The 24,731-nt window shown below is 38.1% G+C and overlaps 1 protein-coding gene across 5 annotated transcripts in view; it reads right to left on the bottom strand.

The window, feature by feature from the left end:
• Positions 1–471: 471 nt before the first annotated feature.
• The window catches only part of FAM169A (family with sequence similarity 169 member A), a 36,052-nt gene continuing 11,792 nt past the window's right edge, over positions 472–24,731 (bottom strand). For 2 of the 5 annotated variants that reach the window (XM_074533368.1, XM_014268003.3), the window contains exons 2-13: positions 21,732–21,869; positions 20,164–20,263; positions 18,999–19,084; positions 17,471–17,642; positions 15,434–15,613; positions 13,875–14,003; positions 9,395–9,501; positions 7,317–7,371; positions 6,850–6,988; positions 4,550–4,715; positions 3,471–3,677; positions 472–2,721 (exon numbers count right to left, since the gene is read on the bottom strand). In XM_074533368.1, the coding sequence (XP_074389469.1) occupies positions 2,188–2,721; positions 3,471–3,677; positions 4,550–4,715; positions 6,850–6,988; positions 7,317–7,371; positions 9,395–9,501; positions 13,875–14,003; positions 15,434–15,613; positions 17,471–17,642; positions 18,999–19,084; positions 20,164–20,263; positions 21,732–21,869 (2,013 nt within the window). In that variant the 3' untranslated portion in view covers positions 472–2,187. Of the gene's footprint in view, positions 2,722–3,470; positions 3,678–4,549; positions 4,716–6,849; positions 6,989–7,316; positions 7,372–9,394; positions 9,505–13,874; positions 14,004–15,433; positions 15,614–17,470; positions 17,643–18,998; positions 19,085–20,163; positions 20,264–21,731; positions 21,870–24,731 lie in introns of all 5 variants that reach the window. The other 3 variants (XM_014268004.3, XM_005488299.4, XM_074533369.1) reach the window with 2 other exon arrangements.

Raw genomic sequence — 24,731 nt, 5'->3', positions numbered from 1 at the left:
AGAGTACTTAACTTTTTCAAAGTGGATACATTTGTATCATTGAAAGACTCAGAAGATGATTCTTCAGTAAAGCTTGTCCTAAAAATGGAAGATGAGTTGCAGTATATTGTATACAACCACTCTTTTTTTGAGGACCACCAGTCCTCAAAAATCCCCAATTCTTAGCAATGTAATAGATGTGTTTTCTAGCCACTTTTTTTAAAACAATTAATATCAGCAGTAAAAGAGAAATCATACAGAAAATATCAAAAGTTTTGTCTTATAATGCTTTATATAAAAAGCTTTATGAGTTTTAGAAATGCTTAAGGTTCACTTGAATATGTTTACACACAATCAGGAAAGCTCTTGAATATTTATCAATCATGAGGTTCATAATGAGTACCTGTATATGTATATTGATAAGATACCATAGCTACATGCAATAGTTCAAGAAATTCATACTTAACTCAGTAATCTCACATACCCTGAATCTAAAGTTAAGGTAACACATTTTTTTAGCCACCTTTTTTTTTTTCCTGTAAGTTGCTCTTAACAAATTAAAAAGGAGCATAGTACTTCAGTTCATCACCTGAAAAATAAAAAGTGAATGAATGTATCTTAAATAGTTAAAATATCATATAAATAGAGTTAAACTTTATAAGCATAAAATCCAAAACCAGATTCTTACATTAACTTCATAAAGGGATAAAAGTTAAGACAGCATTGCCACTATTCAAGTGAACCTTGTACCTCTGTTTTTGCAACACTGCAAAAGACTAGTTCACACATCTTGGAAAAGGCATATGCAGGACAAAAGGTGTGATTTTCTGTTCTCCGAATCACTGTTCTTTTATTTCTGAGTTTTTACAAAAGAATCTGCATTTATTGGAAAGAAACACACAGCAAACTAAGGCCAACTTAGGTATGTGTGACAAGTTAAATACACAGTTTGCCAACAGAACCTCAGAAGGGAAATGAGCATGAAAAGTCTGGGTTTATTCCTGTTGGCATACAGTGAATTTTGGTTGCTGCTTTTAAGAAAAGTCATCAACTGGGAAGCTATCATCCAAGAAATTACACTCAAGTTAGAAAACAAATGTGGGAATTAGAAGTATTTGCAAGGTATCACCCACTAACTCCTAAAGGCATAGAAGTTTGGCAAGCAAGCATTTGCTGAAATACCCACTAATACACTAATGAATATCCACAACCACCTGAAATGTCAGTGCTCACAGGAGTCACACACCTGGAAGACAAAACATTTTAGTAGTTACCCCACAGCACCAGCCAAGTATTTGGAAAACACAAAGAACCACTTCCATTCAGACCAAAACAAGGTCAAGAGTAGTCATATCTCATATCCTTTTCCTGTAACCCAACAAGGAAGGAGCTATCCACTTAACACACACAAGTAGTTAGGAAGGCAGTTCAAATGATTCTGTATGGAGGCTCCATTCCATATACTCTGGAAAAACTTGGGCTTACCAAAATGCTTGCTCTGGAAGCTACAAATAGTTTGCTGCGTAGGCATCTCTTAATCTTTGCTCAAGAAATCCACTATCAGGAAGTGCTGTGGCAGACACTGCACTGCACTCTACCGACTCAGCTGTTTCAAGTGATTCTCATGAAAGACAAGTGCTGCTCACGTTGCATTGATCTTCTGAGCTACACTTTCTTGTACACTTTGAGACCTAAAATGAAGAATCTTACATTCTTTTAATATCTTAAGCCTGTGGGAAGGGAACAAGAAACAATGAAGGATTTTTCTTGTTCTGCTTTTCTCCACAATAGAGAACACAAAGCTATTAAAAAAAATTATCTCAAGTCATGTCCAGTGACAAGGATGTCTATAGCAATTTAAGGGACCTTGACAGGGCCAGAATTTTACACTGTATTTTTCTTCCATGACTACCACTTCAAATATACAAACTATTCCCTTTGAAAGCACAACTGTATTTATTCATCATGTATCCTTTATGAAGGGAGGAGACTGGCTATTTACTTTCATACTATGAAGAAGCTCAATTTCTAGTGGTTATATTTAAAAAACAAACAAATCAAAACTTGAGGAAAGGTGATGAACCCAAGAGGAAATCCAACACAGAATTTTAAGCACATGTGTCCTGTGCCAGATATGGCGCAGTTACACCTTAACATTTTACACAAAATAGCCTTGTTATAAATAGATAAATTATCACTATTTCATTTTTAAGCCGGCTTCCCTTTTTTCTTGGGTGGACCTTTGTAGCCTTTAGCCTTTCTTCGCAAGTTTCTCCGATCTACAACGGGTACCTCAATTTCTGCTTCCTCAGAGCTGCTGTCTGCAGCCCGCTCTGCCACTGTCTGCGTGTAGTGATCTGGCTGCTCTGCAGACTCTTCTGAGGGCTCTTCCAACTGGTTCTTCTGTGCTTCCTGACCAGAAGGCTGCTGAAAAGAAACACCCTCAAGTTCAACCATTACCAAGGAGCTCTGACTCAAGGCAGCAGAGGCCTCCTGCGAGTTGTGCCCTGCTTCCTCATTTTGATCTTCTAATGACGAAGGGAGGTTTTCAGAAACAGATTCTTCTGCTGCTTCAGTTACCACAGAGTTGGGCAGGCCATTGTCAGAGGGCTCTTCCTTTGATGCCATCGCAGCTGCATTTTCAGTGCTGGCCTTTTCAGATTCTTGCTGTTCTTCGGTGCCATCCTTCTCTACTGATGTAACTTCTTCAGCCGGCATTTCTGAATCATTTTCATTTAAAACCTATGGGTGGAGGAAAACAATTAAAAAGAAGGTAAAAGACACTGAACAACTACTGCCTCTAGTAATTAACATCAGAGGACAGTTTGGCATTCAGCAGGTTTTTAATTCTACATACATAACTTGAAAAAACAGTCCTCCTTTTTGCACAAGACTATTTTGTGACCTGCATTTCATATTCAGAGTTGCTCTCTGATTTTCTAATTGTTCAAAAGAGTTCAATAATATGAGGTACAGAAAAAACACTCTGATATTAATCCCAAGGGAAGAAAATTAATTTAGACAAATACAACTATTGTTTTGCTAGCATGTAATAATCTGCTTTTGCACTATAAACAAGAAAACAATAAAACCTGTGTTCTGAAAGCAAAGGCATTTTAGCAGTAGTTAATTATTTGTACACCTCATCAGGCACAAATTGCTAGACAAAACAAGTATGTGGCTTTTCACTCTTACCAAACCAGTATTTTAGTGAGATACAGCAGTTTCGTGACTATCAAGGAAAACTACTGCAAACATATCTTTCTTTTGGGTATCACATGCATATAGATCCCACTTCTGCACATTGAAACAGAAATGTTAGTGTAGTCTCTCTATGGATTTACATCATCTGTCCTAATAATTGCTTCTCCAAGTAATTTCATACAATGTCAGGGGCTACTTTCTGTTACTTAACAAAAGGAAAAAAATCCCTGCAAGATAAATACACTTTGAAGTAAAAATGACTTCACATTTTGTTTCAGTTCTCTCACCTTCTCTGATTCAGTGTCTTCTGGGGGTTTTCCTGGAGCATCAAGGGTTAATGGAACAAATGGTGTTACAGGTTCTTTTCCTTGATTCTCAGACAGCAATTTTGATTCGCCACTTGGAACTTCATTTACCATCTCTCCTTCAGCCATCAGTGAGGTCTTACCAGTTTCTTCTGCTGCCTCACCATTAAGAGGGTCTGATGGCATTTCCTAAAAAAAAAAAAAGGTCATATTTGTAAGTCAAAATTATGGCCAGCTATTGTTCCCCAGCACTAATGGATGTACATGTGATCTAAATTTGTAGCTTAATGTGAGAAGCAGATAGCTGAGATATCTAGAACTATGTACTAAGAAGACAGAACTTAATGCAGACTGGCTAACTTAGCCAGACTATTAGTTTGTTATTGTCACCTGTACTAAATATATGACCACAGCCTACAGTTAGGAGCCAAGACAAGAAGTTTTCAATTCACCTCTCATGCCTCCTGCAATCATTCCTTGAAACTAACATACATAAAGTCCACTTTCTCTTCCATCAGTAAGAACAAAAAACCCCGAGGCACTGCTAGGCATAAAGAATATTCAGAAATTTAAATTCAAGTTATTAACATGAAGATGAAGCTAAAAGCTGGATTTAAAGTTGATGTTTAAATCCAACAGGCAATTTTTAAGTAGAAAAGTAAAAAGAACCAATAGAAGTCACTGAAGCATACCAGGTACTGATGTCTTGAAAACACTTTTTTTTAAGATTAGAGATACTGGATCAGATTTTGATCATATCCCAGTTCTCTGGAATTTCTTATTAGGAGAAATCAATGAAGAAAATTAGGATGGTAGACAAACTAGAAATTCATCTTACTGAAGATCCTATAAACTTTATTGCTCAAAATACGTACAGTGAAATATTCTCTGAAACTAATTCTTTACTAGCCTTAACTTCTTAGATACACCTCTTAATGAAGCACTGGTGCAAAAAACCAAAGATCTGAGAATCACATGGAGCAAGGTAGCAAGGACCACATTTAACAGAAACTGTTGCTGTATTCCAAACCCATCTGCTATTGCTATCCCATCCAGCTCACCTCCATCTCACTTTGTTTCTCAGAGGGTGATACATGCATTTCCACTTCTAATACAGACTGGTCCTCATTTTCAACAATTATTTCCTCATCCTTCTCAACAGTATCCATCTTAGGCACTTCTACTACGTCTTTAGAGCTTTCAGATGTGTGGGAAAGAAGTTCTGGCCTGTAGGTATTAAGATATATATTTTAGATAAATACATGATTTTGGTGATCTCAGCAGGGAAATTCTTTCATGACCAATTATGTAGTACACGCTTGCCATAGAAAATACAAATGTAGAAAACTAAATGCATCTAAAAATGGCTAACTCCTCACTAGGAAAAAAATAATAACTAGGAAAACTACTTTGGCAATTATAAATTTTTATCTGTCTCACTTCCATTTTATGGGAAAGAAATCTGAAATTTCTCTAAGTTTGTTATTTTAAATTTAGAAAGTAGTGATGTATTACATATTTGAAAGCTACAAAGGGTTAAGAAAAGCAGCAACTTCTTTTTCCCCTCATCCCTACTGTAGAAGCAGTTTTAAATAATGGAAGTATGAAAACAACTGTATTCATACAATCACTGAAAATACAGATATTGCAAAGACCATGACTGGAAAGTAACTCAAGGCAATAAACACATCATGAATTAATAAGTTACCATCAGCTAGAGGTTACATTAGCAAATATCTAAAGATGAAGTGCTGGTGCACTGCCACTACTGCACGGTAGTAACAGTAACTCAAATATTCAGTTCTCATTTTCAAGATGATAAAGTTTAGATGAACTGAAACTATTACATACAAGCAAAGAAAAAAGTACATGTAATAGATTCACAGGAGTCTACTTTGTGATCTCATAGTAAAGGCAGTACTGGAGGGTTTTATCCTACATGCCAGTCTTGAGATGAAAGTAGGACTCAATAGGAAAGTGCACAACAGAAAACCCTGATTCATTTGCTGGTGTGCATGGAAAGTACCAAGCTCATATGCTGTTCTGGCGCCCTCATTTTAGTGGTCCTCTTAGCTCTGCTTAAAAATACCATGTAACACATCTTGTGTAACAGCAACACTTTGCTGCTACCTCATTGCCTTAATTTTGTAAGGCCCAAAATGTGACATTCAAATTAGGTTAGTTTACTAACCAATCATATCAGGTTAGTCCTCTCACACACAAATTAGCCAATTATTAGTAGTAACAGCATTTCTTAAGCTGTGGCAGCATCAAATGTGTTGCTTGACCTATTTGAACCAGCTTAGGGCAGTGCACTCACAGTGCAACACAGCAATACAGTAGCTGTAATTTCACAGAGCAATTTAAACAAAAATTAGGCACTTCCTAGTGCAAGGCCTCAGCTGCACAAAGAAAACCCCCACAACAAATTCTGTTTAAAGAAGCCTCTTGTCACAAGTTTGAGTGATTTCCTATAAGATAATCAAGTTATCCTCAGTTGGTCTGAAGAGGCTTTAAGGGGTTGAAGCGGATTTCTTTGGAAGAGAATGAGAGGAAGACATAGACATGGAGCAGGGTGGGGTGCGCACAGTGTGTCTATGAGGGAGGAAGGGCCTACTTATTTACCTAAAATAGATATTCTGAATGGAAAGCCAGTACAAATTATTACTCCAAGCCCTGTTCTGTAAGAACTGTTATGGCACACAAGTTACACTACTCTTCACATCCACATCTGATGATTGTTACACAGGCTAACATCATTTAAACTGAAAATGGTTTTGGATTCTTTTCAGGATGTTAGATCAGATATGATGGTTTAAAATATTGTCTGAGCAAAGGGCTTTCCTTTGAAGACATGGCCCCCTACAATACTTGTTATTAGCTGACAAGCAGTAACCAGCTCCTCAGCTGAACAGTCAGACCATATTTTACTGCAATAAAGAAGAAACAAGACTGTAACAAGAACTGGGGAAGGGATACTTCCTCAAAGACCACACAGAGTATTATGGATGTAAGTCCAGATATATTATCTCAAAAAACTGTGCTGCGAATACAAATATTTTTACTATTGTACAGATTCAGTTACAAAAGGACACTCCCAGCCTTCACTCTTTTCCTATTATTTCTAGTATCTACTGAGCTTTCACGGGTACTACATTTTGATGCAATCACTCTTTAAATGATGTCTCACTTTTCTCACTTCCCATCTTGCATTAGACTTTACTTTTAGTAATCTTAAAATCAAGCAAGTAAAGTAGGGAGAAAGGAGAAGAAATACCAGTTGCACATCCTGTGACACTAATGTAGTTCATGGCTGCCCAAGCAACAAAATAAGAAATCAGTAAAAATGGGCTCCTGGTACCTGCTTTTGGACATTTGAAGAGCATTTTCCTCATCTTGTTGGGAAGTTTGAAGTTCACGTTCCTGTCTATATTTACTTAGCTTCTGACGGTTTAACTGACTGCTTCGAGGCCAGATGGAAGCATGAGTTGCATTAGGGTCTTAGGAGAACAACACAAAAAAAATTCAAGCGAACAAATTCTAAGATCTACATATGACCTCCCCACCCAAAATAGTTCATGAAAGAAACTGAGTGCCACTAAACCAGCATTTCGTTGTGGTACTTTTTATCTGAATAGTATCTTTACCAAGACTCATAATTTTATCTGAATTCCTCTAAAAGGTATAGGAGCTGAATCTCAGCACCTTGGAGGAAAGCATGTTTTTATATCCATTTTACAGATGAATGAAGTAAAATGAAAAGCTGTGAAATAGCCTGTAACGCTATCCATCTAGAGTAATTGCAATATTGATAATCAAAGTTTTTACCTTCAGATGTGCTTGCATGAACATCTGTTGATTCTTTACCTTTTTGAGAGTCACCCTGTGGAACAAAAGCAAAGCTAATGTTATTCTAAAATTTTCTGAATTTATTAAAATACCTTCATCATCCTACCTATGGTTGCACCTTTCTTAAGCACTCATAGTAATGATTCTATAAAACAGCTGCTAAAATAATTCTTAATTTGTAGCTAAGTCTTCTGTCTCATCTCAGCAAATTTTATCTTTTTTACAAGTTATCTTTATGTCATGGATGACTAGTTTTTCTGTGTTTTACTTCTGGCCTCAGTGTAAAAGATAAGATTTCAAAGTGACCTGTCAACAATACTACCAAGATTTTTTCCTAACAGTTCTACTTATTATAAGTGTCCACACAATCCAATTATAGGAGTCTCTTTCTGTTTGTTTCCCCTTTCTGTATATACCCAAGGGACTACACTGCAGTGGTTGGCTAAATTTATTTGCAAAGTCTTATTTTGATACTTTTATGCTATTCTATACTTTATTTTTATCATGACACCCAACAGAATATGGCAAACCATGTAGAAAATAAGAAAAGCTAGAACTTGGTGATTCATCAGTAATGCAGCTTACATGCACAGTCAGCACTCCCTCAGAGGGAGGCTGCTTAGCTCCCTCTCCCAAGAGCTTTTTTTGTATCCTGTTTCTCCACACCATCCCTTAAATACCTCAATTTTTTTCTGCAAGTTAGCTGAGGATTCACCACTTGATACAGTAAAGTGAGTACAAGCTGGACATATTAAAATAAAATTATGTACATTGTTTTTTCTTAGCTGCTAGTAATAATCTGGAACAGCAATTACCAGCATCCTGGTCCACTTTTCCAGTCTCACTTCCAATACTGTGGAAAAAGGCTGGCAAAAAGTGTCCATGTCTACATTCCGCTATTTGAAGTAGTGTCCTAGATTGCAAAACAATGTGTATTCTATTTGCCATCAGTTAGAGGTGTGGCAGTTATCTTCTGTTAAGTGGGCAGTTTATCTCTTCCACAAACCAATAGAGAACTGTTATTCCTGCTCCCATATCTTTGCCTGAGAGCCCCTTAATTTCAAATTTATAGCAGCTGAGAGGGAGGGGGTTTACAGTTTCCAGTTCAAGGGAGGCCCCTGCCTTCCTTAGCAGACACCTGTCTTTTCAAACCAAGACAAGTAGTGTCAAGTGAGTACTAAATACATTAAAATTTGTAAACTAACAACAAATTCTTCTAGAATCAAATGCACAAAATGAGGAGCACTAATGGAAAGGTGAAAATTAAAGCTGGGAGATGGTTTTTTCATGGCTTGGGGGAAGGTGGGGTATTTTACTTTCTTAGGTGGTCCAACAATTTTCAAACTCTTGCAGAACTGCTTATAGATACTGCAGATGCCAATTTTAGAGCTGCCAGCAGTTTTACCAAGCTATGAGGAGCCGGAGCACTTTGGTATCTACTGTCTTTTCCTCTGGAAAAGGGCAAGAGGCAGGGCTTGACTTCTTAACTCACAGCAACAAAAAACAAAAGAACTACTGTCACTCTTCTATTTTCTCTGGGTATATCCATATAGCTCTACAACCAAAACATGTAAGTTTTTAGATAATTTTGCTGATATGATCGTAACTAGAATCTATCTAAAACACAGAGATGAGGCTAGAGACACTGTTACAAATGAAGGACAACTAAGAGTTATTGCTTCCTGTCATTGAGAGATTTAAAACCACTATTTTTCCTGTTAATTTTGCTTTGGGAAATACTAATTTCTCAACTGGGAAAACTTGAATTAAATTCCAAATCTAAAGTTTAAACGTTAATATCTGAGAGTCCACAAAAACACCAACAAAAAAGCCAAAAGCAAGAACCCAACCAAAACCAAACAAAGCAAAAAAACAAACAAAACAAATCCAAAACAAAAAACCACCAACCTATCTTAGACATTAGCATTACATCACTGGGAAGCCTTACATCCACACAGAAAGTAACAAATAAGCAAATGTAAGCAAAAATAATTTCTCATAACTGTTTTTCCAGTAACAATACACTAAAAAAGAGAGGTAACAGACTGTGTACCTACACTTAGTTGTGTTTCTACCTCAGTCCTGGGTCCACCTGTTTCAGATACTGCAGACTGACAAAAATTGTCCTCTGCTTGCAAACTCTTATTTTCCTTCTTTGAGGTCTCTGCTGTGAAGATTTTAAAGAGTAAACAGCACAAGAGAAAATTAGTACCTTTATATAACAACTCTTTGTCCTGCTTTGTACATAGACATTGTACGTGGATAGAGTTACTTTTTCTATCATGGGATAGAGTTACTTTTCTTCCTAATAGCTCATACAGTGCTCTGTCTGGAATTTAGAGTATGATAACACATTGATGTTTTAGTTGTGCTAAATAAGGGTTACTCTAATTCAAGGACTTTTCACTTTCTTATGCTGAGTGAGCAGTTGCACAAGAAGCTGGAAACAAAACACAGCCAGGACAACTGACCAAAGAAATATTCCATACCACATTGTTAATCCCAGTACATAAACTGGGAGGCGCTAATCACTGCAACTGTGTTGTGTATCAGTTCTCTCTCGCACGTTTCATTTTTCTCGTTTTGTTGTCTCCCTTCTCATTATGATTGTTACATTATGTTTCTGTTTAATTTTATTTCAATTATTAAACTGTTCTTGTCTCAAAACAGTGGTTTTGCATTTTTTTCAGATTTTCCTCCCCACCCCACCAAAGGGGGAACAAGCAGATATGTGGCACTTAGTTGCTTGTCGAGTGTGAAGGAAAGGCCTTCAAGGAAGACATTCCATCTCAGCCAGGCAAGTGGACACCATGGACAGAGAGATGTCTAGTACCTGAGGGAGCTAGCTGTGCTAGAGATGATTTGTTATGAGCCAAAGAATGTGCAGTCACACACAGATTTAGACAAAGCCCAATGCACATAACCCACATGGCAGATATTTGTATATGTAGCACACCATCATCTCAATTCACTGGTGTTCATGACCTAGAGACATGAAGGAATATCTGCAGTGGATTAAGTGGTTTGCTAATTCTGGGAATACAAAGAAAGTCTCTCTTCCTAGCTATGGTCTTGCCTCTCAGTTGTGAAAAAATCTGTTCAAAAGGTATGAAAAACAAGTCCAGGAGTTACAGCAACAAAAAGACAGGTTCTACTCCCCACCTGTACAGACAAGTATCTCAGCTATTAAGAGAGCATTCTTTTGCTCAAAAAAGAGGATAAAGGGTACACACCATGGCTTTTAAAATCCTGTGGGACCACAGAAAGGATATGAAAAAATTATATGGGAAATTCACCTCCACCCTAGAGGCATGAACTGTAAGAAAAAATCACAAATGTGGATTCCTCCAGGAAAATTGTTGCTCCAGTCTCTAGCACGCAACTTCCCAGACAGAAAGGAATGGCTAATCTTACCCTGACTCTATGGTAAAGAATTCTAATCCTTGTTCACAAAAAGTGGGTGGAGAATTCTATGTCCAGTACTAGAGGACATAGAATAGAGGACTAGAGGACTCTCCTTTCAGTGGGAGATGATGATCATTCAGTAGCCTAGAATGTCAAACCCACATGAGTATAATGGTCTAATAGACATTAGTGCACAGTGTGCCATAATGCCATCCTGCTACAGAGGGCAATAACCCAATGTAGTTCTAGAGTGACAGGGAGGCCCCAACAGCTGACTATAATGGAGGCTGAAACTAGCCTGACTGGCAAAAGCATGTCACTATGACTGGCCCAGAGACTCTGTGCACCTTTGGCACAGACCATTTCAAAAGAGGACATTTCACGGACCCAAACGGGTAGCATTGGGCTTTCACTACAGCTGCCTTGTAGACAGGGGAAATTAAGTATCTGTCTGCCTGGCTTTTTCTCTCAGAGGACCCTTCTGTTGTGGGGCTCTTGAAGAATAACAGGTGCCAGTCACTACCACAACAGTGCACCAGCAGAAATACTGCACCAACTAGATTGTCCAGGAATCTTGAAAGTGATCAAGGACTGGCCTGAAAAGATTTTTGAATATTACTAGAGGAGGTGGCCCATACTGAAGAGGACTCACTGTGTAATAAATTACCAGAAAATGAGAAGAAATATGCCTTATTTACTGATTGTTCTGCCACATTGTAGGAAAGGATCAGAGATCGAGTCTCCTACAACAAATTGCTGAAGGAGAAGGTGAATCAAGTGAGTTTGCAGAGGTGAAGGCCATCCAGCTGGCTTTAGACATTGCTGAATAAGAAAAATGACCAATATTTTAGTTCTATACTGACTTGTGTAGTGGCAAATGCCCTGTGGGGTGGTTGCAGTGATGGCAGCAAAAAGGTAAAGCCATCTGAGCTGCCACATTGTGACAAGATAATTCTGTCTAGGTGGAGAACTTGGTTGTGAAAGTACCTCATGTAGAGACTGATGTACCCAAGAAATGGGCCACAGAGGAACATCTGAACAACCAGAAAGTGCATCAGACTGCTAAGATTGAAGCGACTCAGGTGGATCAGAATTGTCAATAAAAGGGAAAATTATTTCTAGCTTGGTGCACACCTATGACACCTCAGATAGTCAAGGATGAGATGCAAATTATAGGTGGACACATGATCCAGGGGTGGACTCGACCATGGACACAATTGCACAGATTATTCATAAATGTGAAACATGCAATTAAAGAAGCCAAGTGGTTAAAACCTCTCTAGTATGGAGAAAGACAACTGAAATAGAAATATGGGGAGACTGGGTACATAGATTATATCACACTCCCTCCAAACTCCAGGGGAAAATGTCATGTCCTTACAATGGTGGAAGCAACACAGAGAGGAGAAAACATAGCCTGAACCCCATGCCACCACCAGGAACAGTGGGCCTTACGAAGGAAACCTTAAGAAGATGACAGAAATTCCAGAATGAGGTAGTGCAACTAATTTTCTAAACAACATCATAGACAACTGGGCCAAAGACCATGGCATTGACTGGGAATATCACATTCTCTGTCATGTACCACCCTCCAGAAAAATGAAATGATACAATAATCCATTTATCCTGGAACAGTGGGTGGCAGGACCTTCAAACATTGGGGCACACATTTAGCAGAAGCCACCTGTTAAGTAAACACTAGGGAATCTGACAGTCAGTCTGACACATCACAGTCCAAACTTTTACACATCGTAGAAAGAGATAAATTTCCTGTGGTGTGCTGAGGGAAACAGTCTGGGTTATTCCTGCTTCAGGAAAAGACAAAACAATTTGTGGAACTGAGTTTGCTCAAGCACTTGGCTCCACTTAGCAGGCAATACAGGAAGATGGGGAAGTCCCTTGCATTCCTTATGGGGATTTGATTTTGGGTGTGAGTAGCCAATAAATTAAATTGCATGATGCTAATTGCCATATAACACTTTATACTCTTTCATGGTTATATGCCTATCACTTAACTGGGTACCTCACAGCACCTGTTTTCACCATTCTGAATTTGGGGATCAGAACCTGATTCCCACTCAATTACCATATCAAGGGTATTACAGTAAAAATCACCCAGACCAATGAAGAATTAATTTTGCAAAGGCAAACAAGTGCAGTGGTGACAGAAGCAGAACTGGCTCCAGCATGCAACAATTCAACTTGATGCAAAATCTTTTCTGCCCTGGAAGACTGTTACAACAGATAGAACTCAAAGTCACGGACTAAAGGAACTCATTTTAGAGGAATGGCCCATAGGCAATGATACACGTGCATGATGCATGTGTATATATCAGAAGACAGGAAAGCTAACAGCATCAGAGTAACTGGAAACTGCAAAGAACAGAACCTGGGTATGACATAAAAGATACAGCAAATAAGGAGTGGATATCATCCCACTTTCAGAATGGATAGAATTATTACTGTTCCTAGTAGCTGACACAGTGCTGCATTGTGAATTCAGTACAAGAATAATGATGCCACACTGTTTTCATTGCTGCTGAGTGGTGTTTAACCTTTCTGAAGGACTTTTCGGTTTCCCATGCTTTGCCAGTGAACAAGTGCACAAGAAGATGGGAGGGACCATAGCTAGAACAGCTGACCTGAAGTGGCCACAGGGATATTCCACACCACAGAACATCATGGTCAGTACATAAACAGGGGACACTTGGCTAGAAAGGGCTGCTGGGCGATTGCCTCAGCATCTGTCAGCAGGTAGTGAGCAACTGCCCTGTGCAGCACTTTTCTCTCTTCAGTTTTATTTATCTGGTTTTGTCTCCCTTTCCATTATTATATTTTATCTTATTTAAATTCTTAATCTGTTCTTATCTCAACCCAGAGGTTTTACTTTTTTTTTCCCAGACTCTCCTTCCCATCCTACTGGGGGAGGAGAGGGTGAAGAAGCACCTGCATGGTACTTAGCTGCCAGCTGGGGTTAAAATACGACACCATTCCAAATATGATCTCAACGGTCTCAGGACAAATAGAAATCTTTCTGCTAGTTTCTACACAGTGTTCACAGAAATCACTCTTGTAAAGTATTTGTTCAACTTTCACATAGTGTCAGAAAACAACAAAACAAAGCATCCATACCTGCAATTCTGAGACGTTCCTTTTGCACTATAGACATAATAGACTTTCTCTGGAACCACTTTCCTGGTCCGTCCACTTGCCACAGAAGGTTTTTATCCTCAGGGTACTTCTCAAGGTACTGCTTACAAGCTGAGCAAACACAAGAAAAAACACTGTATTATAGCTACCATATACTCAGCTATATCTCAGATTTAAAGTTCATCTGAAAGAAAATTATTTTGCAATCTACCATCATACACAAACAACAATAGAAAGAACTGTTTAACAAAACAGTCAAGTCTGAAATAAACTCTGCTTTACCCTACACATCTCTCCTAATTAACCCTTTCTGAATATAAGTTTAAATACTTTCCATTATTATCTTAATCTGCAAACAAAGATGAATGGGATTTTCTTCTTTTCCTAGTACCCACTTGAGATTTTTGAAACCTCACTAGTTACTGTTCCTGCCAACTACAAAACCAAACTCAGGACAGAAGGGTTCTTAAGCAGAGGATGTAATCAAGTGAGTTTTGTCTCCTCACACTCTCTAGGCATCTGTGACAAGCACTCCCTGGGAGTGTTAATATGTTAGCATTGAGTGGTTAATCACTGTTCACTTCCAGAACATTTTCTGCACTGCTGTCCTTCCATCTCTTTCTCTCTATACCTGTATCAAACATACAAGGGAAGAGGCATGCATGCTTTGACACTATTCTTTGGTTTTGCTAGAAAAAGCTACCATTTTTCACCGGGTTCAATACTGATACACAATTTCAGAGCACAAGACCCTCACTGTGTCATTTCTTGACTACAAAAATGAATTAGTCATTAAATTCTGCTCAAGTAATTTTTCTCATTGAAGCCTAACAACTAGGTCTTATCAGATCCAGTGACAGACTGTGGTGCTTCAAACAGCAGAATATTTCTACTGGTTAAGAAGGCGAGACAAAAATGTTCATAGAAGGAATACTGGCAAATGGCCTAAGAAGGAGCATGCCTTGAGAAACAGGGCAAAAGAAATGTGCCTCTTGTCTGAATACAGTCCCAGGACCATACTTTCCATGTAATTTCCTGCATGACATAGTTCTCTTAGGTTGCTAATGGAAGAACCATATGTGTTTTCCTTGTTTTAGAACTGTCCCTTCTGATACACAAGTGAAAGCAGAGCCTAGTATGTCCTCTTCACCAGAAGTTCAGAGAACACATGAATTAAACAACCTCGTGAGGTTTAGGTGCGAGCAAGAAAATGGTGATACAAGGCAGATAGACATTAGATCCCACAGAGAAAAAACACCTCTGCCCATGCCACAGGCTTGATGGGGGAAACAGGACAGTGGTAAACTTCACAGCAGCAGAAAGCCAACAGAGTTCAAATAATTCACGTTTACATAGAGGATAAAAAAATTGAATCAGAAACCACTTCATCTTACACAAATCAGGATTTTTAGCCTCCACCAAAGTGCAGAAAATTAAATGAAGAACCTGAGGATAAGGCCACAAATATAGAGGTTGAATGACAATACTCATTTGGACATGAAATCACAAATAAGATCAGAAGAAAAAATTAGACAGCTTGCCTGTATATATGAAAGATGACAGTGGATATCGTAGGCCAAGAGACGCTTCAGTAAAGGAATTCACAAAGTCTTCCAATATGATTAACCCAGAGTCTTTCCCACGATGTTTCTTTCTAACAAACATTGTGTCTAACACTGGCAACTTATACTTCTGATGAGGAAGAGGGGCATAAACACTTCCTGAAATAATCAGAGAGAAAAATATCCATCAGTATGGATGACATAACTGCATGCTGACTGACAGGCTGCAGCACGGATTTAAGCATATTTAACTAAAGACTTTTATAAATAATAAAAATTCTAAACTATATAATAGTAAGTACAAGTAAATAAAGTTATAAAAATAATTTATAACTATTAAAAATAAGTAATTTCTAATAGTCACTTATTAACTTTTTTGAACAAGCTTCATAAGGTTTCCTAGATACATCAATACAATAATGTAACAGCAAAAGTCTGTAGCACCAGAAAGGAATAGACAAGACAGAGAGGAAAGGCTCACTTTGAAATCTCACTATAGAATTCTATATGAAAACTAGCAAAAATGGAGCTGAAAAATGGAGGAGGGAATAGGAGAAAAAGTTATTTAACTATACTTTTATGCTGATTACATGACTTCTCAGTACAAATTTGAAAAGTAATTCAGTTCTTGCTTAAAGAGTGAAACAGTGATTCCAATTTTTCAAATGAAGACACAAAATAATTCTAGGACATTTTACACTGAAATTCTCCCGCAAACAATATATTATCCTAAATTAAACAAACATGGAACAGATGGCGACAACACACAGGTACTTCAGTATCAAAAGATTCCAAGGGTAGCTATGAACTCAGCAGTGAGAAAAGGATGGCATTATCATGGCATTAAAACAGTCCATTAATAGCCAATCTGTTTTCAGGCCCTTCAGTGAACCTGTGAACAATGGCAAAGAGTTGCCCTCTTCTCTAACAAGGCCAATGAGAAACAAAATTGTCTATACAACCCTTTAGAGAGTCTTTGCAACCTTGTATTTTTTAGGACCCATGAACATACTTATTTTTGGGCCATGAAAACAATCAGAGGGCTGGAGCACTACTCATATAAGGACAGCTGGGGCTGTTCAGCCTGGAGAAGACTCTGGGGTGACCTAATGGTGGCCTTTCAGCACATGAAAGGAGCCTACAAGAGAGCTGCAGAAGGCCTTTTTGAAAGGTCATGTAGTGATAGGATAAAGGGTCTTAAGCCACAGGAGGGTAGATTTAGATTGAGTAGTAGGAAGAAACATCTCACTGCAAGGGTGGTGAGGCTCTGGGACAGGTTGCTCAAAGATGGTATGAATGCCCCATCCCTGAAAGGGGATGTTCAAACTGTGTTCAAACTGTGAAGTTGTGATGCCTCACCCCATGTTCATGCCAGGCTCCAGGATGGAGTCCTGGTCTAGTGGAAGGTGTCTCTGCCCATGGCAGGGGGGGTTGGAACCAGATGGTGTTTAATGGTCCATTCCTACCAAAAACATTCTGTGAGTCTATTATTATTTTCATTTTTCAAGCAAGAGAAACTTGAGCAGAGAGGTTATATTACTTGGGTACCCTCTTGGATGCTTGAAGAGCTCCACCACTCCTTAAAACATCTGTTTACAGAGTGGTCTTTTCCACATACATAGGCTACTCATTTGGAGAATACAACACACACTCAAACATGGGCAAAATTTTGAAAATATTTTGAAAGAAAAGCCTTCCATTTTTGCTAACTCAAGCCTTCCATTTTGCTAACTCAAATTCAATCCAAGTGTAAACAATCATGCTAGAGAAGAAAAAATGCTGTCGGGTATATCAAGTTTCTTAGTTCTAAATAGAATTTGTAATTATGAAGAGCTTATACTGCTAAAGCATGTAATTATTTCAGCTAGAGATTTTAACAGCCATCTGATCTCTTATGAGTGCAGGAAAACACCAATTCAATTAGGCCTGAAAGGCTTATAAAGCCTACTAATACAATATTCTTCAAACAAACTATCTCCTCCCCTTTACTTATCCCACAACCCTCAAATGTTCTACCTTTAGGTTTAACAGAATAGAACCCAATAGCTTCTCCCTTTTTCCACATGATCTTAGCATAATGGCTGCTACCATGACAGAGAAATGGGATCTCATCTCCTTCCATTTCTTGGGTTCGATAGATAATTCGATTTAGAACATAGAGAACAACTCTCTCTCCAACAGACTTCACCTATAGGCACACAAAAAGAAACATTTCAGAAGATTGGTCAGATTAGTTAATACCCATACATGAGAGACCTTATTTAACACAGCTGCAGACAGATTTCAAGGGAAGGCTGTAAGTGTTAAAGCAGGATGACTCTCTGAGATTTGTTATTAGGCAGAAGATGCTCAGAAGTTATAGGTTAACTTCAAGTTATAGGTTAAATACAAATCACAACCACAGAGGATATGTCATGTCTTCAATGTCACTCCCAATCCAATGTGTAAAATCTGTGAGAAGGGCAGTGGAGTGAGAATATTATGATCTAACTCAAACCTATACTTGCACTTAAACATTCAACAAGCACAACAACAGTACACCAGCTTCAGAATTCCCAGGTTAGCAGGTAACTGAAGTCTTACAAAGGAGAAATGATGAGCCTCAGTGTGGCAGGACTTGGCACACTCAATCACTCCTGATAGAGTGGCAAGCAGAGGACACGATGCCGTGAAAAAACTTGTTACAACAGTTTCTGTGGAATTAAATATCCTTTTTATTAAAGGATTAATTAAAGGAATTAAATATTCTTTTATCTATCCTACAGGGTTCCTTTTATATATGAAATATGAGTTCACCACTATTCTACTTATTGTGAAGGAAGGAGGAACCATGATCTATTCCAATGTTTAGTCTCAGCTACCTCCCTTGTAAAAGACTCGGCTTTCCTGATTCTCCTACCATTAAGAATTATGTGGAAAGCCAGGCTACATGCCAAACTCTCAAGAGAAAACTTTAAAAATCACAAAAATCAAAGACAAATGCCTAGATTCCATGAGCAGATAAAAATTACACTGCTGGAATTTCCAGTTTTAGAAAACTCCATGCTACACAGGGTTAAACAATGGTAACAAAGGTCAATGATGGGCAATAAAGCAGATACCAGGCAACTTACTGTTCCAAACTTCACGTGTTGCCACTGCAAGCCACCAGCTCCAACTTGCTTCTGTCAACACATTCCTGACAGCATTTTTAGTTTACTAGTCTCCTGATAAGATCAATAAGTACTGCTATGGTACAATGCACTATTCTACCAAGATGCTTCAACACAACCAGATCACAATATTCTAAAGAATAAAGAAAAGAAATGGTAACACAGCTAACATCTAAGTTGTCTACATCTGAAGCTGCTCTACAAAGGTCATTTTTGCTCAAGACTATCTTCACATTGAGGTTCCTTTCCCCCTTGTATCTATTCCTCTATTCCCTTGCAACAGTCCTGTCATTTCCAAATTAAATTAAAACATGTAATATCTTGCACACTATCTATTTACCATTATCTTGCAGTATAGGATTTATTGCTAGGTGAATGTTGGAGCGCTTTACCTGATGAAGCCCCTGTCTATCAGGGACAGATGTTCTCACAATGTCATCAATTGACCACCACTGGTCAGCAAGATACAGGGCTACAGCTTGAAAGAAACAAGGGAAATACAAAGTTAGTGATTCTTGCTATTCCAAAAGAAACATATTCATTAAAGTTGCTAAATACCCAGGAATAACAATGTAGTAATCACATCAGGCATCTTCTAGATGGCACTATATTAATGTAGCTCCTATTACCCTAGCACAACCAATGGGGCACTGTACACCTCACCCATATAAATGCTCCCTGGTCCGAAACCTTTCTTGATAACTGAGTCTAATAAACACTAGAGGGGGAGGGGTTGTTTGTTTGTTTGGGGTTTTTTTTGTGATATGGTATACAGGAACCATTTTTCAGACAAAAGCACTACCCTTCAACACTGTGCTCAAACATCTTTCACTAAAAACTGCTTGTCAAAGTAAGTCTCACTCGTACATGTATTTTACTAGTGGGTGGCTAATAGATATTAATATTGAAACTGTGCAAGTTTTAGGGAGTTAGATGAATGTAAAAGGCTGCCATTTGAGCAGCAGTTAGGAAGAGTATGATATATAGGCATTTGTGGCATACTAGGCAATCATAAACATGGCATTAAATGGAAGAAGGAAATGTAGAGAGCTGGAAGAGGAGGAAGAAAGGAGGAAGAATGGGAGGAGAAAATCACAAAACCCATCATCTCAGCCAGAGCTATGCTAGGACTTCAAGCTAAAGGCAAATTTACACACAACTCTGATCAATCACTATTAAAAAAGAGCATTTAAATTCATGTGCAAATTGATGGATTCTAAGAACGTTCAATAAATACCTTTTGGAGAGGTGAAGCATACATAAAGAGACCAAGAGATACATGTTGTACTATGGTCCAGACAAGCACCAAATTATTTTGCTACATATCTTTTGAATTCAATGGGTCCAGTTCTGATCTGATTCGTGTGTGAAGTTCTAGCACTTGTGTATATAACTATACAACAAAAAATAATAGTATGTGAACAAAAAGACAGGGAACAATAAATGTACAATGGAAAAGTTATGGGCTACAGTAGCATGAAATGAGCAAGGGCCTGGTTACACACATTTTCCACAAAAATAAAAAAAGGCAACACAGAGATAAACTTAAAATTAAACCTGTGAATCGGTCCCATGGTGGAAACAGTGCAAGAACTTTGTTTGTCTGCTCTTTACCATAAAGAGGAACAAAGCCCACAGATGTCAAGGTAATAGGAACCTGCAAGAAGAATGTACAATAATTCAGTAGACTTTTGCTAAAATAACAGTAGTAAAATACAGAGAGTTTATCAAGGTAAAAAAGAGGAATATTAAAAATTAAGTTCTTAACAGCTAGCTGTAAAAGACAAGCCTTTCTTTAAGTCCTTTCTTTAGACACATCTTCCACATCTTCCTAAAGACAAACTGCACTGCATTTAAAGAGCTCTGACTCTCAAGCTGTGGCAGATTTAGCTACAGTAATTTGTACAGCTCTTTTCTGCTGACAGTTTGCATTTGTGTGCACAACTGAAGTAAGGTGTGCAAGGAGCCAGCATTAAGTTCCCTTCAACAGTCCCAACTGTGCAAGCTGTCAAAGCCAACAGAAGAATGAGGCAGTCAGTCAGGCACTGAAACAAGCTGGCACAGCAAAACTGTGTTTGTTAACAAGTTCTAATGTGCTACAGTGGGAAGGCAAATTCAAAAGGGTTTTGTTCCCTGAAGTTACACCCATGTTAGAAATTCTGAAGTTGCCTACTTGATATTCCTCCTCAGATAAGAATATGGGAAGGGTCAATAAATCTTCTTTTAAGGAATCACGTAACTCTGTGGAAATGCATTTTGATATTTAAATTCACATGCTTCTATTACTAAATTAATGTATACAAAACTTGGCAGACATTAATGGTGTGGTAGATAGACTTGCTTAACAAATTTAACAAGATTATGACATGCCATTGCCACAAATGAGGACATTAATAGAAGCAATTATTTAGGCATACAGCACTTGCATAAATGTAGGAAAGTAGTCAAGACTCTGATTCTGCCAAGGAATCGGTGGCACTGACCTTTAGATCCCACAGAAAATCCTCTCAGCTCACTTACTTTACATTAAAACTATACACACTGCTGGTTTTATTGGTACTATTTCTAATAAAAGCATTTGTCTGGACAGAACCAACACTGACCAACTCATCACAAAGGATAAGTGTTTAAAACCTAAAAGTGTCACAGCTCTTCTCTACTAGAGGTTAGTAACAGTGCAGGATATTTCAGACAAAGAAAAAAGAACCACCTTTTGAGATTAGTGAAGTTATTAATCAAAACTTGAACCCAAACATAAAGAACACTGAAGGACTGAGATAAAAAAGAGCCAGTTAGCTTAAGTAAATCATGAACCCCTTAGTGATGACAGGTTTTTGAGAGTGCATGAAGTTTGATTCATCAGTTGAAAATTTAAGGTTATAGTCAGGTTGGGTTTTTTTAGGTTTTTTAAAATTGCTCTTTATATACAGATCCATTGCCTAGAAGCAGCACACAATAACTGAAATCCAGATGTAAACCCAGTTACAGAGTGAAAAAAATTTGAATTTGGAAAATATGAAAGCTTTGATAAAATACTTCTGAAATTCAAGAGGACTAGATATCTTAAATTTTAGATCTATAAGGATATTAAGAACACCAGTACTACAGTATTTGCTGGTTTTTACCTTGCGGTGGTCTGGCAGAGAAAAGAATTCAGGAGTGTTTGGATTCCTCCACCGAAGGTCAAAGAGGTAGTTCTCTGCTGAGTTCTCCAAGTTCTCATGACTGTAATTGTTCAATATATCCACAGGGAATGACATGCTCTTGAGAAATAAAGCAACATTATTAATGTGGGTACTTTGAGACACACACTCTGCTTTTGACTCTACATCCATGACAGAAAAGAGAAATGCTCCAGCATTTCCAATTAATTAGGATGGTGACCAGTAACACCCCGTCTGTAAAATAATCAAATCTGTGCTCATAAACAGAAAAGAATGAGATTAGCCTAAAGATCCCCCTAGACCTCATTTGTGGCAGATTTCCAACATACAAGCCCCATGTTTGCTGCACAAGCACATGCTGCTTTGAGGTGGTAGACTTGGTTATATGATGTTTATGATGTCACCAGTCATGTTACAACTAGGTGGTAAAAAAAAGTAAACTACCCAGATGATAACAAGATGGAGTTAATTTGAGACTTTGCATTTAAATCGATCTCTGAAGAAACCAAAACATAGCTCAGGATTTTTCTCATCAACTGGCCAGTTAGTGTTCTTAACAGATGGTTGTTTCCAAAAGCATTTCAGCTGTGAACAGAAACTTACACAAGCTCATTAAAAACAAGAGCCCACAACAGACTAAAGAGAGACACTTTAAGGAGATGATGAGACAAGACTATAACACTGAAGCCAAACCATAGTGGCAATAACTCCTTAAAAGCTCTTAGATTCAAATTTTCCTTGTCAAAACAGTGTAAAATTAAAATGAACAAGAGCTCCTGGAATCCACTGTGTGGTCTTCAGGTAAGGTTCTTCCAGCTCTATAAAACTAGATATGAAAAGATACCCCACAGCTGCTTTAAAGATATGACTCATAATCTCAGAAGTCTGAACAAACACAAAAACAAGTTCATGAGAACCTTCTCCAGTGTTCTGGAGGAACACAGGGATTTTACTCTTTCTCAGCTCCCATGAACCCATCACACAAGTTTCTGAACACAGAAGTTTTCATGTAAGTTTTATGATTCCTAGTCTTCACAATGGAGGCTTATTTTTCAATTTTATTTTAAACCTTAGTGTGCAATGATTTTTTTCTCCTCTTTACCTTCAGTCCGTCTATTTTATCCACCATTCATTATTCTACTGACACAGGTAAATCAAGGGTGAAAAAAACATCTTATTCTGACTCAATCAGTAGAAATTAGAAGTCTACATTTTGAAGGTTTTTAAACAGCAATAATATGCTGTTGATTGGAGAGAAGAGGCTGCTCCTTCTACAGAAGAGATTGTTTTCTCCTGTTAAAATGGAACTTGGACATGACTTCATTGGCATCTACAACTGCTGCCCTTAACACTGTTGCTGATGAAAACACTAATGCTCTCCATGAATGCTATTGTTCAAGATATACACATGCATTCCTCAGAGCCATTTCCTCCCAAATTCAGCTAATTCCTTCTCCTCAACTGTTATTTGCATTTTCTCCTGCCTTCCTCTCCAGTCTCTCACATTCCTTCTACTATTGCCCACTGACCCTGTCAGATACTTCGCTGCATCTTGTAATTCTCCACCTGTTTCTTCCCACGTTTCAGGGCTGCCCTTGCCGTTGCTAACAGTCAACTCCTCCGGCCCCTCCTGTTTGCAAGCAAACTGATTTCCAGAGCCAAAGGTGAGGGGTGCATGCTTTTGAGTGCAGCAGCAATGCACAGCAGACAAAGGAGCTGCTGTCAGGGGTGGAATTCACCCACCACAAGCCTCCATATCTCTAGCAGATACGGCTTGCCTGCAGATATGACAGTTCTCAAACACACCAGCAATTCTGCACAGACTATGCTGCTAAGCATGTTGCAAGACAAAACAAGGAGGAGCACAAGATCATATGAGACTACTTCTACAAGAGGATGAGGGTTTGCCACCATGTTATCTGCAACAGGCAAGATAAATTCAGCTGTGAAGGAATACAGGTATATGAAAACCACAAAATTGAATTTTCTGTATGCTGGCAGAAAGGTATTTGTTTAGTAATAGAGGGGGGTTACCCTAAGTGCTTAGATAACTCTGCTATTAACAAAGAAATTGAGCTGAGGTTCCATTATTGCACAGCAAACAGACAAACAAGCCAGAAGCTACAACTTTAAGCCTCTAGGTAATAATTCCTGACATTTTTTTGGAATAAAACAATGAAGGACGAAAGCAGAAAACATGCAATAAGAAATTCAATAGATTATCTGAGTTCCAACCACTACGAAAATAAAAGCAGCAACCATATCTTTGCTTAAAAGCAAAAAAGCCTAATTACTGCATTCATTAAACTACCCTAAAATCACTCACACACCTCTTTTCTGTTTGCTATTTGGGCTACCTAATTTCTCATGGCACACTTAGATTTTATTTGCTCTCAACTCCCAGTAGTCACTTTTGACTTTTCCTTTGCAGCATTTACAGAGAACATGTTATGCAAAAGAAAGCAATACAGAGAAATTTTCAAGACTAAACTAAGGAAAACCTAATCAGCATCCCTTCAAAATAAACATTAATCTTTTTTACCATGCATGTAAAAAAGATTATGTAAAGTTACAAACTCTCATACACTTGTGTGATGTATTTTGTCTCTGTGCTGAAGAGGTCAGAAATAGTTCACATTTAAGTTCACTACATCCCTGAAGAAATCACAAATTCACAAAGCTATCAAGTTATAATAAAAGCTTAAGTGATGAAAGAAGAATGTTCCATGCCAATCTACAGCAGAGCATAAGGAATTAGATCACAATACAAAATGCAAGCATCTCAAATTTGAAATGCAAAATAACCTACCAAAGACAAATGAAATGTCTTCCAACAGTAATGAATTAATATTAGTCTCTCATTAAAACACAGTTGGTTTGACAGTGTGTATGTTGAACAAAGTAAAAATACAGATGGCTCCATATCTAGCCAGTCTCAAGTAAAACAGGATATAGAAAAAG

This window comes from Zonotrichia albicollis, chromosome Z, assembly GCF_047830755.1.
Source record: "Zonotrichia albicollis isolate bZonAlb1 chromosome Z, bZonAlb1.hap1, whole genome shotgun sequence".
Taxonomy (NCBI): domain Eukaryota; kingdom Metazoa; phylum Chordata; class Aves; order Passeriformes; family Passerellidae; genus Zonotrichia; species Zonotrichia albicollis.
Note: the sequence above shows the minus strand (reverse complement) of the source record. Positions and strands in the feature narration are given on the sequence as shown.